This window comes from Triticum aestivum, chromosome 6A (assembly GCF_018294505.1).
Source record: "Triticum aestivum cultivar Chinese Spring chromosome 6A, IWGSC CS RefSeq v2.1, whole genome shotgun sequence".
NCBI lineage: Eukaryota > Viridiplantae > Streptophyta > Magnoliopsida > Poales > Poaceae > Triticum > Triticum aestivum.
The window spans coordinates 621,590,033-621,609,606 of NC_057809.1; the positions used below are offsets into that span (position 1 = coordinate 621,590,033).

Sequence of the window (19,574 nt, forward strand, 5' to 3'; positions counted from 1 at the left end):
GGCACCAACCTCTCCTTCCCGATGCTCACCCGCACCAACTATTGTGGTTGGGCACTGGTGATCAAAGTGAACCTGAAGGGCCATGTCTACGGAACCCCATTAAGGATAACACCGTCTTCCGTAGAGAAAAGATAGACATGCATGGGCCGTGCTGGTCCGCTCCACCCCCCTCGCCCCCTCGCCCCCTCCCCCTCACCCCTCGCCCCTCGCCCCCATGCTTCCCGCGGAGATGCACAACATGCTCGCGTGGATGGTCAACATCAAGGAGGCATGCACTTTCTTAAAAACCCAGCACCTTGGCAGCGATTGCGTGTATGTTGTGGGCGGAGATCAAGGACGCCGAGCGAGTCGATGGCTATCGTTATGAGGATCACCAGCCTCGCCACCTCGCTCGGCTCCCTCGACAACGACGTCGACGACCAAGATAGTCCAAAAATTTCTTTACATTGTCTCTTCTAGTTTTGTGCAAGTGGCAATCTTCATCGAGACTCTGGTTGATTTGTGCTTGATCTCCACCGAGGAGCTTACGGGAAGCTCCGGGTAGTTGAGGACCGTATGGATGACAGTAGGGAAAGCCCTAGTGGCGGATGTCTAATTCGCACTCAGAAGGAGTGGAAGGCGAAGAAGAGGCAGTTGCGTGGCGGCTGAGCCTCAAGCAAAGGTGGTGGTCGTGGCCGCAGGCGCCGAGACAGTGGAAACCGTGTGCAAAAGCTAGGACAAACCCAACAATAGGGCGGACTAGCACCGCTCCGAAAACAGTGAAGACTGGAACATATGTTAGTATTTCGACAATAAGGACCACTAGGCCTGCGAGTGTTGCAAGAAGCAACGTTACGAGGCGGTCTCATACAGACTGAGGAAGATGAGGGACTAGGTTTGGTGATGGCCAGCATCGAGTCAGTCAAGGAGGACTCGACGTCTTTTTTTACTAGCTCCTAGGTCGCGAACTCGAGCTCAGTCGAAACCGCGAGCATGGTCCGACCACCGACGCACACGGGTGGCCACGTTTTCCTCAATCTGGAGAAGGTGATGATCATGCCCACACATAATGGCGAAAACCGATGCGAGGTGTACTTCCTCGACAAAAGCGCGACAAACCACATGACTAGATCGGCCGACGCGTTCTTCAAGCTACGGTTCACAGACGGATCACTTGTCGAGATCCACAGCCGTGGGACTGTCGTCTTTGCCATCGATAGGGGAGAAAACCCGACGCATGGATGCATTCTTCATCGTGGTTCTACAGATCAGCGTTCTCGGGCTCAGCCAGCTAGACGAGAATTGGTATGATATCACCAATCACCGTGATGTGCTCACTGTGCGCCATCAGCTCAAACAACTCCTCTTCAAAGTAACACATGCACCGAATTCACCTATACACACTTTCATTTCACTCAGGCCATCAAGTGTGCCTCATCACTGGGTCATTCACCAGCCGAGTCATTAGGTGGTTGTGGCGTATACTATGGTGCCGAGCTTACTTGCACCGATTCACCCTGTTTGTAGCAAGTGATTTACCATATTGGGATTGACGATTTACCGAAAGGGGTCACATCATGGTCGACTTAACTGCACCTAGCCCACGAATAGTCTCAACAGCCTAGCCCGAGCGACCATGACTTGTCTTTCCCTAGATGCCATGTATTGGTCATAAGGTCAACGCAACATATCGCTTTATGTAGGTCAACCTTTGGTGTTTAATTTATGTACTGTAAATGTTCTGAAAAAAGAGTTATGTACCATAAATGAAGATGCGTGAACACAATCTGCAAGAAATCTTCTGGTGTGTGTGCGCGTTCTTTGTTTTACAAATTGTGCCTGTCTAGACCTTAACGGACAGATAAAATACACCACGACCACAAAACAACATGTTGTCACATGACATAGTTATATAGATATAGATACCAAAGCCAACAGATTTTGGAAGTACACCACAACACCAATCAAGTCAACATCAGCACACTATAGTTACCGGGCAACCATCCTTCCTCGTTGGAGGTTCATAGACCAACATTTTTGTACTAAAATTTCAGAAAGAAATGCACAGGGAAGCGAAACAACTACGCTCCGACGTTCATCTTGTCACCATGTGCTTTGCTTGTAGCTTCACCTTTTGGAGCAGCCTCGATATCCCCCATCTGCTCATCTGCTACTGAATCTCTGTGGGTGCTATCAGGCGTGATAAGTAAGGGAGCAGCCAGCTTGTCGGATCGCCCTCCTTGATTTGGTGGGCCAGGAACCACGGTGACCTCATCAGGGTTCGTATCCATCCTCTTGTGTGACTTTTGAGCTTTCGGCTCAGCTAGGCTATCATCAATTACAATATCAATCTTAACATCAGCAGATGGTCGACGACATACTTTCCTCAGTGGAACCATCTCCTGTCACGTGAAAATAAATGAAAAATCAAGGGACAACTTTTCCAAAAATATATTTAATCATGGTAAACATCATAGAAACAAGCTAAACTCATCACTCTGCGCTTTCCATTTTACTTGACTACATGGTAAGATAATTGGCTGAGAACAAAAAATCGTAGTATTCTGCACTGTTATTCTTCCCCATCTATCTTCCTTGAACATTCAGATTTATATTGTATGGTTTCCAAAGAAATTGCAGATTGGAAATGAAATCTCAAGGAAATGCCAAAGTAAGTTTGGTTTCCTTCAAAAACTAGGATGGGTTTAATGGGTCTACAAAGGACCATGGTGAGCTACTCATGTATGGATGTCCATGCATGTTATGAAGAAGAAAACCAGCTCTGATTTGGCAGCTCGGGTAGTAGTTGTCATCAAGTTCTTTCTCGAGTCCAGGATGAAGTCCCAAAATATAACTCTATGTGCAGGCAAACAACCCTAGCCCCAATTATGACATCCAACAATGGTGTAACACGGTAACCAGAATAAATGCATGCACACTCAACAGTGTTAGAGACAAGGAGAGTTACCTCGGAGTGATCATGATCATAACGAACAAGAAAACTGCAGCGGCAACCCCTTAAATCATGTGTGCGCCTTTCTACTTCAAGAACATGAGCATCAAAATAGAGGGCCTGCTCTTTTCTTACCTGTTCAATTCAGCACAGAAATGTTTATTCTTGTGAGAAATCAACTAAAATAAGTAATAACATCACATTACAAGACAACTAACTCACATAGTTTGGCCCTTTGTTCAACTTTCCTTCACAATTTTCTTTTACGGGACTTTAGTTCACAATGTTACTTACACCCAGTGACCAAAACTCCTTACTCCGGCTCTCTATAATCCTCCAATTTGAGTATGATATTGTCTTGAACTAGAAGTAAATTCATGCAAAATAATCTCTACACTCCAACATTAGTATTTATTAGGCAGACTTATTTGATGAAAGTTGGACTATCCAATTTATCAATTTAAAAAGGAAAAAAAAGCTTTTCAGCGCTCACTTTAATGATAAAGTAACAATAATATTCATAGAATAAATTCACACCCAATTTTAGATTAAAAATTAATTCTAGTACTCAAAAGTATGATATTTTAATAAAATGTGGTGATTTTACAGTCATTTGGTCATGGACACGACTAATAAATGGTCAAATCAGTGCTGCCAGTTTGACCAAGTGGCATCACAGTAAAATTCTATTATATGAAATATGATTACCAAGATATGGATAGTGACAGGAAACATATGTTGTACTTAATTAAATGTCCTATTTACTTCAACTACCATGCTGTATATAGCATATAAGATGCATGCTGAAGCAGAATATACAATTCATGAGGATTAAAAACGGGATTTAATAATTATTGGCAAGCACAATTCTTAAGCACTACTTGTAAAGTCTAGACAAACAAGGAATAGAGCCTATGAATTGAAGAACCTTGAGTGTCAACAGAGTTGAAATATAAATTCAATTACATCTCTTCAAAACGGACCAAATAAATGATTTGGCTAAGTAAGCAACAAAATTCTGTTGGTCATGTGCACCACAGTTCAGAAGGCTCCGCACTTTTCGCAGGTGAGACCCGACCAACATACCCAACACGCTTTCACAGGCGAACAAGTAACAAAAATAAAATAATGGTTGAATCGTAAGTTTATGTACATATTTTTCAAGCGCATAAAAAAGCCAGACTGTAACCGCCTGCCAGGAATTACATAAATATTCTGTGGCTAAAATACACCGGCTTAGTAATCAGTAAGGATAAATTAAAGCTTCATGAAGACATGAATTATCAGTTGTGCCATGCAAACTTGCTAAGTCAGGTTAAGAGAAGTCGTTTAAGATGACTACCTGATAACAAAGAATAAGATCCCCAGGAAGCACACCAACACATTCTGTGTCTATACATGGGAGAGAACGCAGTCTCACAGATTTACAAACATTAATCCATTCTTCCTCCTCAGCCCCAAATCCAGAAAACCAAACTTGTATTTCCTGAAACAGAAAAAATAAATTAGTGTAAGCACAGTTGGCATAATGCACAGGTAGTGAACCCGCTGTGGAGAGAGATTAAACAATACAGCACATGAGCATTATATAATTCTCAGAAAATGAGCGAGCCTAGTTTTCACTCTCAACTGCGAAAAGAGGCGCAAATCACCCTAAACTTGTCTTGGCAGTAATCTTTGGCATGTCGGCAGCAAGATCAACCTATCTGCTTCTCTTTATTTCTCTACGTACATCTCTTGTCAACCCATACTCAAGTCGAATCACAAGGCCACGTCCACTTGCACAACAAGAATCACATGTTCACTTAGGACCCGACGGGTTTGTGCCCGTCAAACATGTTTGCCTTCCATGGTTGCTACATACACTAAAGACTACATCTACAAGGATGCAAAGTGATTTCTGAAACAATGCTACTATTACTTGTTTTATAAAAAGTTCCCCTGTTTCTAGAATTCAGATCTAGGAAATGAATTTACCTGGTCCCCAGTTTCAGAAAATCTGTAGGACAGGATGGCAGCAACATCGAACCTGTAACAACAAAGATTGGTCATGCATGTAAAATAGAATGGTTGATGCAAGTAAACCGCCCACCGCACACCGACACACCTAACAGACCCACCCACACTCATGATAAAAATTAAATGACCTACCCAAAAATGGACCAAATGTGACATCGATCGGCACAAAAGAAGAAAGAAAGCAAGAAATATGTATATCTGCTGCATACCATGCACCATTTGTTGGTGACTTTGCTTCAAGCTGGACCAGGCCACAATCCGAAGAGGCATTCCCTGATTGGCAACGACAGTATCAATAATCCATAATCGACATGATACATGGTATGTGTTCGGTCGGTTACAACAAGTTAGAAGTCTTGGAAACAAGAAACAATAAAATTGTGCCATGTAGCCTGCAATTCTCAATAAAAGGGAATGAACAGTGCAGCACCTGACTGTGATTCGGAGTTGGAAGGGCAAGAGGACTGAACCCTGTAGGAAGCTGGGTGCTGTGCCTCAGCCCCCGTGGGCAGCATCTTCCCTTGTGCCGGCGGCCGCTCACCCCTCCGTTTCTGCGTGTACCTCCGGTTCTGGAACCAGGTGTGCACCTGCGCCGACGCAGATCATCAGATCGGAATTAGAAAATAGGGCTGACTTGCTTGTACTGTATCTTGGGCAACGTACCTGACTGTACTGGACGGGGACCTGGCCGTCGCCGGAGCGGTCCGGGGAGGCGTTCAAGTCGTCGGTGAGTCCCTGGATGATGGGACGCTTGGGCATGGCGTTGAGGTCACGGAGGACCTCCAACATCTTGGCGACCTCCGCGTGGGTGAACCGGATTCTCCCCGTCATCCTAACTTCTCCGCCCCTCGCTGCCGCGCCTGCGTGTACCCCCGCCGGTGAGGTGAGATCAGCACACCACAGCAGATTCGATTTGAGGAAGCATTACAAGACTGGAGATGGAGAACAGATTGGACCGGAGGAAGGGAGGAGTACCTTACCAGATCTGTGTGTGCTACTCCTGTGTCTGTGACAGTATGCATCTCGAATCGATCTCTGTCGGCCTTTTCTTCCTTGTTGAGATCCAAACTCACGCGGCCGACACCCCCCCTTTTGGTGCTCCTCACGCGCAATCGTGGCCAACGTGGACAGTAGGCCCACCTTTTGGATGTACTACGTCCTACTGGTGTAGTTGCGCATGTTTCAGGACAAATATTGCCAAAGACAAAGACAAGAAACACTGCTGTGACCACGCTCTCCCACTCTCCCCGCCGCTGAAGTGGTGATGGCAGTTTGCCATGTCGTCCCGGCACCCTGTACCACCATCTCCCTTTCACTTTTTCTTCCCTTGGAACGGCGACCGCAAGATCGAGGATGGTCACCATCTGCGGCACGGAGAGAGGATCATGGCCGGCGACACGATAGTGCTCGTGGATTGCAATGTGCGTGTAGGCCACCGCACCAGCCACGAGATTACGAGGATCTAATTCCAGGTTCAAAACGTTGGCCGTCTGTTATGGGGATAAGGTGCATGTTGTTCAGCACAGAGCAGTTGTGCACGCCGCAAATGTAGTCCTCTCCGGCGACGAGCATGCTGAGGATGATGGCCCCTCATCTACGGTGCAGCCGAGAAAGATGAAGACTAACGAGGAACTAGTGCAAGAATTATGGGAGGACATTGGCCTCCCTTCGGTGCCTTCGTGTTACGGTGCCTCCGATGTCATCTTCCAGTAGGGTAAGTTAAGGTTCAGTTGACTATGACAGATCATGTCAGAGCGTGTCGATGCTGGGCCTTTGCTGGCCAACCTCCGGGAGACGCTGTGCGGGCCCCTCCTAGGAAGGGGTCCCTCCCGCGGCCAAGGCTCAAGCCGCCAGTCGCTCTCGTGGCCTTCATGCCGGCAGTTTTAGCGTCGCCTACGAGTCAAAATGGTGAACTTGCCAATAGTGCAGATAGCCGGATACAATGGATAACCAATTTAAGTCTGGGACCGTTGTGCATGAACATTGCACCCGTCCATTTTGTCAAGCCGATGTGAGCCATTTAGCGGGTATAACTTGTGTTGGTAGTGCTCCTACCCTAAAGCATGGTCCGTCGTTGGTCTCAGCGCATGCTGTTTCCTCGTCGTGTATTGTTGCTGGCTTCGCCGTTTGTCCAAACCCAGTAGACTGCTTAACATACACCTCCTCCTTTGGATCTCCATTGAGAAATGTAGACTTGACGTCCAAATTTTGTGGCCTGGAACGAACCGTCTGGTCAAAACTTCCGGAATTTCCGACCATCTCGAGATTTTCCTTTAGCAATGTACAATTTTGGCGGTACAATTCGTATACGACATCGGATTGAGATGATCCAAACTTGAAAGTTGTTCATAAGAAAAAAAATATCTTCAAAAGATTTTCCATTTGAAGTCATATTAATTGTGTTTTCTTCCATGCCATAATCTCGTGTCAACACATGCATATCTGAAATGGTCATAAATTTCATATTTAGACTCCATTTTCGACCATCCCCATATTTATATTGATCTTCACAGTGAGGGGCCATCCAATGCCATAAATTTGACTTCATCTTTCTATAGATTCAAGCCACTCATAGGATCATGCCACTTTTGAGCGTCAACACGCCTGCTATCGCTGACGCATGATGATTAGCTTGCCTCAGCTGCTCACGATGATTGGACCTTTGCAGATCTTGATCCCCATTCCAACATTCCGGACATTGTAGGCCTTGATTGCGTACGCATATTTTAAGATACTCTTCCAGCAAGGTACGGAGAGCAACCCTCCAAACAAGCGATGGCAGGTCAAGGCGAATAAGCAAAAGAGAAGGGGGTTGAAGAAATTGGAACACAGTGCCCCAAAATTTTGTTTTAAATCCTGCAATGCCTAAAGTATACTAGCAGCATTCCATGCGGACTGGATGCTGCTAATAAACAATGATTTAAACATTTTAAAATTCAAAACAAAACTTCAACGAGCTGGTGTATTTCATTATTTATATTACTTTGATAAAGTAAACCTAAAAGTACATTGAGAAAAAATAGAACACAAGAACCCAAAATTTCCCTCTCAAACCGGACACTTCCCCCCTTCAAAATACAAATCTCCCGATGGATATCTCAATCTATTCGGTTTGTAAGCAACATATCACATAACTTTTGTGTAACACTTTGAATTTTTAACCACATATTTGAATAATCACATGATGACACCATGCAAACTTTCAATTTTTTATACATCGTTTACATCATTTTAAAATTGTGCTTAAAATCCTAGAATGGCAATTTACTAGTAGAGACGTGAAGCCAAGGAGGGAACATGGCTAGTGGATGATATAGCAGTGCGACATATAGGGTGCATGCTGCTAACTACCAATGCAATAACATTTTCTATGTCCAAAACAAAAATCCGAAGATTTGTGTGTTTGATTTTTTATATTACTTTCGCCAGAACACCTAAAGGTACATTAAAAGATTGGAACATAAGATCCCATCTTTGTGACCAAAAAATTGGAACACAAGACCCGCCAAAATGGTGTCGCCGTGCCCATCGTTTGGATCCGTCACTCCGGCGACCAAGGGGATCCATCTTCAGCCACCAACCACTGTGTGGTGGATTGCAAGCACGCATCCGCCGCCCCTACAGCCGCACTAGAGAAACCTCGCCACCCACTACACCCCAAACATAGCAGCTTGCACCTGCACAGAAGATGAACCCTAGTGCCCAAAAGTAGCCACAAGTGCCACCAAAAAGGGGAGGCCATGCCCAAGGAAGCTATCAAATCAGATCAGGAGCCTATTGGATCGGGTGGATCTAGCCTACAGTGGTGGTCGGGAGCCCACTCCACGCCCACCACCCACCCACGGGTAGCAACGCCAACATGACGCTGTGATAGTAGCCCGCCTCACAAACACGCACGACATGGGCCGCACCTCCACCAAGCAGGCCACGACTGGCCAGACATGGGGAGTCCACCGGGGTGAGATCAGTACCTTGTGTTGGAAATATGCCCTAGAGGCAATAATAAATTAGTTATTATTATATTTCCTTGTTCATGATAATCGTTTATTATCCATGCTAGAATTGTATTGATAGGAAACTCAGATACATGTGTGGATACATAGACAACACCATGTCCCTAGTAAGCCTCTAGTTGACTAGCTCGTTGATCAATAGATGGTTACGGTTTCCTGACCATGGACATTGGATGTCATTGATAACGGGATCACATCATTAGGAGAATGATGTGATGGACAAAGACCCAATCCTAAGCCTAGCACAAGATCATGTAGTTCGTATGCTAAAGCTTTCCTTAGACCATGAGATTGTGCAACTCCCGGATACCGTAGGAGTGCTTTGGGTGTGCCAAACGTCACAACGAACTGGGTGGCTATAAAGGTACACTACAGGTATCTCCGAAAGTGTCTGCTGGGTTGGCACGAATCGAGACTGGAATTTGTCACTCCGTGTAAACGGAGAGGTATCTCTGGGCCCACTCGGTAGGACATCATCATAATTTGCACAATGTGATCAAGGAGTTGATCACGGGATGATGTGTTACGAAACGAGTAAAGAGACTTGCCGGTAACGAGATTGAACAAGGTATCGGGATACCGACGATCGAATCTCGGGCAAGTATCGTACCGTAGACAAAGGGAATTGTATACGGGATTGATTAAGTCCTTGACATCGTGGTTCATCCGATGAGATCATCGTGGAACATGTGGGAGCCAACATGGGTATCCAGATCCCGCTGTTGGTTATTGACCGGAGAGTCATCTCGGTCATGTCTGCATGTCTCCCGAACCCGTAGGGTCTACACACTTAAGGTTCGGTGACGCTAGGGTTATAGAGATATTAGTATGCGGTAACCCGAAAGTTGTTCGGAGTCCCGGATGAGATCCCGGACGTCATGAGGAGTTCCGGAATGGTCCGGAGGTAAAGAATTATATATAGGAAGTGCTATTTCGGCTATCGGGACAAGTTTCGGGGTCACCGGTATTGTACCGGGACAACCGGAAGGGTCCCGGGGGTCCACCGGGTGGGGCCACCTGCCCCGGGGGGCCACATGGGCTATAGGGGGTGCGCCTTGGCCTGTACGGGCCAAGGGCACCGGCCCCAAGAGGCCCATGCGCCAAGAGATAAGGGAAAGAAAGAGTCCTAAAGGGAGAAGGCACCTCCGAGGTGCCTTGGGGAGGATGGACTCCTCCCTGGCCGCACCCTTCCTTGGAGGAAGGGCCAAGGCTGCGCCCCCCCTCTCTCTTGGCCCTATATATAGTGTGGGAAAGGGAGGGCAGCCTAACCTAAGCCCTGGCGCCTCCCTCTTCCTCCCATGACACATCTCCCTCCTCCCGCAGCGCTTGGCGAAGCCCTGTTGGAATCCCGCTACTTCCACCACCACGCCGTCGTGCTGCTGGATCTCCATCAACCTCTCCTCCCCCCTCACTACACCACGCACCATAATTCCCTACTGACATCTGTTGGGAAAAAGTCACTATTGCCGACCCACAGTCGGCTAGAAAAATTTCTAGCAGACTGTGGGTCGGGAAACCCGTGTACACTAACCCGCTGTCGGTCGGGAATGGTACAGCATATATCATCCAACGGTTGGTCGGGGATTCTATTATGGCCCATCGAACATCGGTCGGTAAATAACCCCGACCGACAGTTGGACGCTAAAGTGGGCCTCGTGAGCCCAAAAATTTTAGCGCCAAACCGGCCCAACCAGCGAAGTTTCCCCCCTCAAAATCAGGATGCCGCCGCCCCACGCTCCATTCGTTCCCCACCAACGAAATCCCTAGATCTCTCCTGTTGCTCCCCACGCACGCCGGCGCCCACGCCTCCGACCGCCGCCCCGCGCTGCCCGGGGCTACCGCCGGTCTATCCCACCGCTGCCCCACGCCGCCCTTCCTCTGTAGCACCGCCCCATGCTGCCCTTCCTCTGTAGCACCGCCCCACGCCGCCCTGTCCCTACAGCGCAGCCCAACTCCGTCACGCCTCTCTCCGCCGCCAGCTCCACACCCTCGTGATCTCTCTCCGGTTGGCCGCCTCTTTCCAACATCCCTGGCCCGACCTCCCCATCTCCACCGTCCAGCTCACGAAGACACACGCAGCGGCAGATTTGGATGGGGGCAGCGTGCGCCTGGGCAAGGGCATCTCTCTCTGTCTTTGGCTGGGCAGGGGCACAGAAGCGGCTGAGGTACAAGCTCCTCCCTCCATACATTCCTCTGTCTTTGGTCCAGTTATTTTGCCGCATCAATTTTGTATTACAAAGTTTGTTAAGAGATGAACTGGGAGTGAAGGAGTTTGTTGTGGATGACTCCGTTATTTGCCCCTTCAGTACTCTGTTGGTAGACGCTGTTTATGTAGATTTAATATTTTTTATAGTACTGAAGATTTAATTTTTATTACAGTACTAAGTTCTGTTGGCAGCCTGCAGCTTCTTTGTCAAAAAATGTGAAAATAACTTGGTTCTCTCCAAAGTGAAGCTTCTTTGCAGCACCAATGGATGTGTTTCTAGTGTTTGTGCTGCTCCAGCTAATCACATTTCTGGGATGAGTTCACGACAATGGCGCGTCAGCATACCGCCATCCAACTGCCCAAATACTCAACTTTTTCTTACAGAAATCTTCTTCATGCTTTACTTTCTTACTGAATTTTTCTTCATGCCGCCCAAGAAAAACAACAGAACAATAGTTCTTACTTCCTTGAAAGATGGCTCAAGCCAAACATAGACAGCCTTGTGACATGGTTGTCTTGCTTTCCTTGTTTCACTTCATTTTAGTGTACACCACTTTGCTGGAGAACCACATCCAGCCGGAGGAAAGAACCATGGAATCACAATGCAGAACTCCCGCTGCATAGTTCTTGCTTCCTGCCTCTCAAAGAAAAGGACCTGGCCCACAATGGCCTGAATCAAGCTCATCTTGAATCTTGGTATCATATAGACATATAGATAGGTTTATTATTGTCATGTTTCCCTGCAAGCAACTACAACCAAAATTAACCTAGAAACTAACACTATGCAGACTGATTATGCTGCATACAAAAGATACTGTGGATTAGTATATGCATTTCTCGTTATAAATATTTTTCCATTTGTTGTTATAAATATTTTTCCTATACAAATTCCAAAGGACCAGAGCAGTCACCATGATTGTCAAATTTCCTTCAATGCCAAGTTCAAATATTGTGTGGAAACATTTATGATGCAATAATCACTTCTGCTACTGAAACGTTGCATCTGACCGGACTATACAGTGCCAAGATGTCCTCCATGGGGTGGGGTAATATAAATGGTGGCACAAACTTACTTTTACAACTAAGGGGCAAACAATGGGCATACGGGCCAAACAATGGATCGCAATAGGATGTAGCACAAGCCTCTCGGTTCTCTCTATACATATGACCTGACATTCATCTCTCTCATTTTTTCTGCAGTTAAACAGAGGACAACTGTTTGTAACATTGAGCCGATGAAGAGAAGTAGCAGAATATTCGACGCCACCTTAGTGCATAAGGTGTGTGGAGTGTCCAGTGTTTATTTTTGCTTTTAGTATATGATTTTCTTGATGTAGTGCCTCATAAGTCTTGAGTTTGATCCACTAATATTTTCTATTTTCAGCGATGTACTCATATAGTGTGTCTTTTGCAGGAGGAAAAATGGCAAGCGCAAGCGGAAAAGCTAAAGATGGTGGGGTCACGGAGGAACAACTGAAAGCGTTTGAGTATAAATACAGAAAAGTAGGACCAGGGAACAAAATGAAGCAAGTCATCCTGCTAAATCAAAACTATAGTATATCCATCCACATATCCTAACTGTAGTATATCCCTGCAGCACACTCTGTTATGGGCATAAATAAACACATATGCACGTATTCATTATCAAAACACAAACAATATATATGATAACAAAACAGTAGGCAGTGATGTTGTCAACATGTCTAGTCATCATAAATCTCCTTACCTTTTTTCTTATAGTCTCGCAGTGCTATCACCAAAAAGAATCGCTCCAATGAAGTGCCTCATACATCCGGGAGCAAGAGTCACAAACATGATAATTTTCTTGTAGCCTCCTAGATCTTCTTGTGAGGTTGTTGTCAATGTTGTGATCACAAGGGATGCAACACTGCCTTATGAATATGATGGTTTACGATTTGTCGCCGATGCTGTCACAAGGTCCATTGCATGGCCATCTAGCAAGGTAATCACCAACAATATGTGTTTTGTCTACTTGGCTCAAATTGTTTGACGTGTCATACTGATTCATGATCACTTTGGTAGATGAAACCCTACAAGCCAGGGGCATCTTCCTCATCCCACCACTAAGGTATTTATGTGATCATGCTGTTATCATGACCACTTGGTACTGTACAAGAGCTTCTTCTTGGTGCTCCCTAGCTAGCTCAAAGTGCATGAAGAGTGCATCATGTAATCTGGTCATCATGGAATTTATCATGGAATCCTAGCTCGAAGTGAATGAAGGTTCCATGATGACCAGATTCCATAAGTTAATCTGGACATAAGTTTATCGTGGAATCCTTGCTGCTAGTTATGTAGTAATAGTTGCTTCCCTGTGTTCATTTAGGCCCAGTTTGGATGCAAAGTTTTTTTAATAGCACAGTTTCTGTAAAAAAAACTGCACCTTTGAAAATACTTTGATGTGTTTGGTCCAAGTATATACCATGGTTCTACAAATTGTAATATCCCCAATGTATCTATTGCTGCTAGCAGGAATATAGCATTATGTTTTTTGTGTCCATACATCTATTGCTGCCACCAGGAAGATAGCAACATCCCTTTCAGTACCATTCAATTTTATGGCCACTACTGAAGAGTAAACAAAGATAACTGAAACACTGTACTTCTCACATGGATAGAAAACACCAGTAAGGTGTATCTCTAATACTTAGCTATATGGTACCAGTTCCCTAGAAAACAAGTTATATGCCCACATAGCTCTAGCTCTTTCTTGTGTTTAAGAAATAAAAATTACATTTCAATTACGCCTCTTAAACCACCCTCCGTGTTAATCTTGTCTGAGGTATTCTCTTACAGAAAGTCAAGTCAAACATCAACAGATGACAGATGCATGTGAAACCTGTAGTCTGGACTTCCCTTCGCTTTTTATGTCTCATATTCTTTCTCTCTTGCAGATCTCTGATGGTGGTGGAAAGACAACATTTGTTTATTTCATTGTCGATAAGAAAACGTGAGAATATATCTTTTCTTCATCATCATTGTCGAAAGGCTGCTAGTACTTAGCTTCCTGTAGTTATAACTAGACGAGTGTAGCAGTCAACATAGCTACAGCTACAACATTTGTTTATGTTCCCTGTTATGCAGCTTGACATGAATTATTTTCAGTTTCACAGCATAACATAAATCGTCAGTGCACAACATTTTTTTAACCCTGTGATATAAATCATGTGAAGATAGTCATGAAATGGTTTAATCATCCAATTATTTCTCAAAACTTAGGGTCGCGTCTCCTTGTCAAATTTGGTTATTCTTAGTTTGACACTTTCGTAAGGATCCAAAGTTTACAGGCCTGCAAATCAAACTTATTCACCTCAAAGTTAGCTGGTTGTATATTAATTCAGTTTCTATGTTCCATGCCTGATGCTCTTTACTCTCAAGTTGAACAGGTAGTACAGTAGTACTCACTGAAAAGGAAATTTCATCCGCTTGCATGTATATTAATTGTACGCTTTTTTGTCTTTCCAGGTTGCTGTCAGGTTGTGTACGGAAGACAAGAGGAACAAGAAGGAACCATGAAGTTGTCAGTTTGCGTCAACTAGATATCTTTTGTAATGGAGCAAAACCAATGCATCTTGTAGCTACCATTTTGTAAAGGATATCTTGTAACGTAGCAAGCATTGAACCATGGGACATGCATCTATCATTTTATAAACATATCGGGTGTTTCGGTCACCCAGGAAAATGTTTCCTCTTATTTAGTTACCTCTATTATGAGAATTATAAGTGTTATTTTTGTTTGGTTCTGGTTTAATATTTGAGAGTACATGCAAGTTATTGTAACTTGATGGATAATGATGAGATATGTAATCTGATTGATATTGTTTTGATAATGTAATATGCCAAACACCATTGGCAAAGTGCAGATGAACTGTGGGTCGGCAAAAGGAATCACTGTCCTACCGTTGGTCGGGAAAGGTTCATGGCAGGGCCAATGGAAAGTTGGTCGGCAAAGATATTGCCGTCAAACAGTCGGTTGGGAAAGGTTTGTAAGAGAAAATCGGTCGGGAAAGGTTCTTGGCAGGGCCAACAGAAAGTCGGTCGGTAATGTTTCGTATAGCCATCCGATAGTCGGTCGGGAAAGATATGTCGGTCGGGAAAAGTCTTTCCCATCTGGACTTTCCCCATTAGACTGTGTTGGTCAGCAAAAGTCTTTCCCGACCAACTGTTTGTCAGCGGAAGTTGTTTTCCAACCAATCTGTCTGTTGGGAAAGTAGTGTCGTGGTGTAGTGCCTTGCTGGATCAAGAAGGAGGAGACGTCGCTGCTCCGTACGTGTGTTGAACGCGGAGGTGCCGTCCGTTCGGCGCTAGGATCATCGGTGATTTGGATCACGACGAGTACGACTCCATCAACCTCGTTCTCTTGAACGCTTCCGCGCGCGATCTACAAGGGTATGTAGATCCACTCCTCCCTCGTTGCTAGATGACTCCATAGATTGCTCTTGGTGATACGTAGAAAATTTTGAATTGTTGCTACGTTCCCCAACAGTGGCATCATGAGCTAGGTCTATGCGTAGTTACTATGCACGAGTAGAACACAAAGTAGTTGTGGGCATTGATTTTGTTCAATATGCTTACCGTTACTAGTCCAATCTTGATTCGGCGGCATTGTGGGATGAAGTGGCTCGGACCGACCTTACACGTACTCTTACGTGAGACTGGTTCCACCGACTGACATGCACTAGTTGCATAAGGTGGCTAGCGGGTGTCTGTCTCTCCCACTTTACTCAGATCGGATTCGATGAAAAAGGGTCCTTATGAAGGGTAAATAGCAATTGGCATATCACGTTGTGGTTTTTGCATAGGCAAGAAACGTTCTTGCTAGAAACCCATAGCAGCCACGTAAATCATGCAAACAACAATTAGAGGACGTATAACTTGTTTTTGCAGGGTATGCTATGTGATGTGATATGGCCAAGAAGAATGTGATGAATGATATGTGATGTATGAGATTGATCATGTTCTTGTAATAGGAATCACGACTTGCATGTCAATGAGTATGACAACCGGCAGGAGCCATAGGAGTTGTCTTTATTTATTATATGACCTGCGTGTCATTGAACAACGCCATGTAATTACTTTACTTTATTGCTAACCGTTAGCTGTAGTAGTAGAAGTAATAGTTGGCGAGACAACTTCATGAAGACACGATGATGGAGATCATGATGATGGAGATCATGGTGTCATGCCGGTGACGATGATGATCATGGAGCCCCGAAGATGGAGATCAAAAGGAGCAAAGTGATGATGGCCATATCATGTCACTATTTGATTGCATGTGACGTTTATCATGTTTATACATCTTATTTGCTTAGAACGACGATAGTAAATAATATGATCCCTCATAATAATTTCAAGAAAGTGTTCCCCCTAACTGTGCACCGTTGCGACAGTTCGTTGTTTCGAAGCACCACGTGATGATCGGGTGTTAGACTCTAACGTTCACATACAACGGGTGTAAGACAGATTTACACACGCGAAACACTTAGGTTGACTTGACGAGCCTAGCATGTACAGACATGGCCTCGGAACACAAGAGACCGAAAGGTCGAACATGAGTCGTATAGAAGATACGATCAACATGAAGATCTTCACCGATGTTGACTAGTCCGTCTTACGTGATGATCGGACACGGCCTAGTTGACTCGGATCATGTAATCACTTAGATGACTAGAGGGATGTCTATCTGAGTGGGAGTTCATAAGATGAACTTAATTATCCTGAACATAGTCAAAAGGTCTTCGCAAATTATGTCGTAGCTCGCGCTTCAGTTCTACTGTTTAGATATGTTCCTAGAGAAAATTTAGTTGAAAGTTGATAATAGCAATTATGCGGACTAGGTCCGTAGACTGAGGATTGTCTTCATTGCTTCATAGAAGGCTTATGTCCTTAATGCATCACTCAGTGTGCTGAACCTCGAACGTCGTCTGTGGATGTTGCGAACATCTGACATACACATTTTGATAACTACGTGATAGTTCAGTTAAACGGTTTAGAGTTGAGGTACCGAAGACGTTTTGAAACGTCGCGAAACATATGAGATGTTTCGAGGGCTGAAATTGGGATTTCAGGCTCGTGCCCATGTCAAGAGGTATAAGACCTCCGATGATTTTCTTAGCCTGCAAACTAAGGGAGAAAAGCTCAATTGTTGAGCTTGTGCTCAGATTGTCTGAGTACAACAATCATTTGAATCGAGTGGGAGTTGATCTTCCAGATGAGATAGTGATGTTTCTCCGAAGTCATTACCACCAAGCTGCTAGAGCTTCATGATGAACTATAATATATCAGGGACATATATGATGATCCTTGAGATATTCACGATGTTTGACACCACAAAAGTAGAAATCAAGAAGGAGCATCAATTGTTGATGGTTGGTGAAACCACTAGTTTCAAGAAGGGCAAGGGCAAGGGTAAGAAGGGATACTTCATGAAACGGCAATTCAGCTGCTGCTCTAGTGAAGAAACCCAAGGTTGAACCCAAACCCGAGACTAAGTGCTTCTGTAATAAGAGGAACAGCCACTGGAGCAGAATTACCCTAGATACTTGGTAGATGAGAAGGCTGGCAAGGTCGATAGAAGCATATTGGATATACATTGTGTTAATGTGTACTTTACTAGTACTCCTAGTAGCACCATGGTATTAGATACCGGTTCGGTTGCTAAGTGTTAGTAAACTCGAAATAAAAGGTTGCGGAGTAAACGGAGACTAGCTAAAGGTGAGCTGGCGATATGTGTTGGAAGTTTTTCCAAGCTTGATGTGATCAAGCACCGCACGCTCCCTCTACCATCGATATTGGTGTTTGCATTGAGCATAGACATGATTGGATTATGTCTATCGCAATACGGTTATTCATTTAAGGAGAATAATGGTTACTCTATTTATTTGAATAATACCTTCAATGGTCTTGCACCTAAAATGAATGGTTTATTGAATCTCGATCGTAGTGATACACATGTTCATGCCAAAAGATATAAGATAGTAATGATAGTACCACCTATTTGTGGCACTGCCACGTAAGTCATATCGGTATAAAATGCATGAAGAAGCTCCATGTTGATGGATCTTTGGGCTCACTCGTTTTTGAAAAGTTTGAGACATGCGAACCATGTCTATTGGTGTATGTGCATGAAGAAACTCCATGCAAATAGACCGTTTGGACTCACTTGATTTTGAATCACTTGAGACATGCAAATCATACCACATGGGCAAGATGACTGATAGCCTCGTTTTCAGTAAAATGGAACTAGAAAGCAACTTGTTGGAAGTAATACATTTTGATGTGTGCAGTCCAATGAGTGCTGAGGCGTGTAGTGGATATCGTTATGTTCTTACTTCACAGATGATTTAAGTAGATGTTGAGTATATTTACTTGATGAATCACGAGTCTGAATTATTGAAAGGTTCAAGTAATTTCAGGCTGAAGTTGAAAGATCGTCGTGACAAGAGGATAAAATATCTGTGATATGATCATAGAGATGAATATCTGAATTACGAGTTTGGCACAGAATTAAGACATTGTGGAGATTGTTTCACAACCAATACAGCCTGGAACACCATAGTGTGATTGTGTGTCCGAGCATCATAACTGCACCCTATTGGATATGATGCATACCATCATGTCTCTTATCGAATTACCACGATAGTTTATGGGTTAGGCATTAGAGACAACCACATTCACTTTAAATAGGGCACCACGTAATTCCGATGAGATGACACCGTATGAACTATGGTTTAGAGAAACCTAAGTTGTCATTTCTTAGAAGTTTGGGGCTGCGACGCTTATGTGAAAAAGTTTCAGGCTGATAAGCTCGAACCCAAAGCGGATAAATGCATCTTCATAGGACACCCAAAACAGTTGGGTATACCTCCTGTCTCAGATCCGAAAGCAATAAGGGATTGTTTCTAGAATCAGGTCCTTTCTCGAGGAAAAGTTTCTCTCGAAAGAATTGAGTGGGAGGATGGTGGAGACTTGATGAGGTTATTGAACCGTCTCTTCAGCTAGTGTGTGGCAGGGCACAGGGAGTTGTTCCTGTGGCACCTACACCAATTGAAGTGGAAGCTTATGATAGTGATCATGAAACTTCAGATCAAGTCACTACCAAACCTCGTGGGATGACAAGGATGCGTACTACCTCAGAATAGTACGTAATCCTGTCTTGGAAGTCATGTTGCTAGACAACAATGAACCTACGAGCTATGGAGAAGCGATGGTGGGCGTGGCTTCCAAAATGGCTCGAGGCCATATAATCCGAGAGAGGATCCATATATGAAAACAAAGTGTAGACTTTGGAAGAACTACTTGATGGTCGTAAGGCTGTTAGGTACATATGGATTTTAAAAGGAAGACGGACAATGATGGTAAGTATCACCATTAAGAAATCTCG

At 44.4% G+C, this 19,574-nt stretch overlaps 1 protein-coding gene and 2 long non-coding RNA genes across 5 annotated transcripts; 2 read left to right on the forward strand and 1 right to left on the reverse strand.

The window, feature by feature from the left end:
- Positions 1–1,914: 1,914 nt before the first annotated feature.
- LOC123129225 (protein SAWADEE HOMEODOMAIN HOMOLOG 2) lies at positions 1,915–6,060 on the reverse strand. 2 transcript variants are annotated; one of them, XM_044549464.1, is made up of 8 exons: positions 5,927–5,980; positions 5,615–5,811; positions 5,382–5,538; positions 5,161–5,224; positions 4,910–4,961; positions 4,275–4,418; positions 2,948–3,067; positions 1,915–2,381 (listed from the first exon to the last, which is right to left on the reverse strand). In XM_044549464.1, the coding sequence occupies exons 2-8, from the start codon at positions 5,780–5,782 to the stop codon at positions 2,061–2,063; spliced, it is 1,026 nt and encodes a 341-aa protein (XP_044405399.1). In that variant the 5' UTR covers positions 5,783–5,811; positions 5,927–5,980; the 3' UTR covers positions 1,915–2,060. The 2 variants fall into 2 exon arrangements, with proteins under 2 accessions (XP_044405399.1, XP_044405398.1); XM_044549463.1 differs by having other exon boundaries at positions 1,916–2,381; positions 5,932–6,060.
- A 4,662-nt stretch (positions 6,061–10,722) lies between these two features.
- Positions 10,723–12,977, forward strand: LOC123129229 (uncharacterized). The gene is made up of 3 exons (XR_006463655.1): positions 10,723–11,129; positions 12,371–12,450; positions 12,585–12,977. It is a non-coding gene; the product is annotated as an uncharacterized lncRNA (long non-coding RNA).
- Positions 12,978–12,994: 17 nt separating this feature from the next.
- Positions 12,995–14,812, forward strand: LOC123129230 (uncharacterized). 2 transcript variants are annotated; one of them, XR_006463658.1, is made up of 3 exons: positions 12,995–13,259; positions 14,086–14,141; positions 14,657–14,812. It is a non-coding gene; the product is annotated as an uncharacterized lncRNA (long non-coding RNA). The 2 variants fall into 2 exon arrangements; XR_006463656.1 differs by lacking the exon at positions 14,086–14,141 and having other exon boundaries at positions 12,995–13,133; positions 13,214–13,259.
- The last annotated feature ends 4,762 nt before the right edge of the window (positions 14,813–19,574 follow it).

Excerpts from the sequence above, each read along its gene's own strand:
- LOC123129225 (XM_044549464.1), bottom strand. The coding sequence starts at position 5,782 with ATGACGGGGAGAATCCGGTTCACCCACGCGGAGGTCGCCAAGATGTTG. Across the intron at positions 4,962-5,160 it reads TCACCAACAAATGGTGCATG|GTTCGATGTTGCTGCCATCC; the intron begins GTATGCAGCAGA and ends TTGTTGTTACAG. Across the intron at positions 4,419-4,909 it reads TTTCTGAAACTGGGGACCAG|GAAATACAAGTTTGGTTTTC; the intron begins GTAAATTCATTT and ends TTTCTGTTTCAG.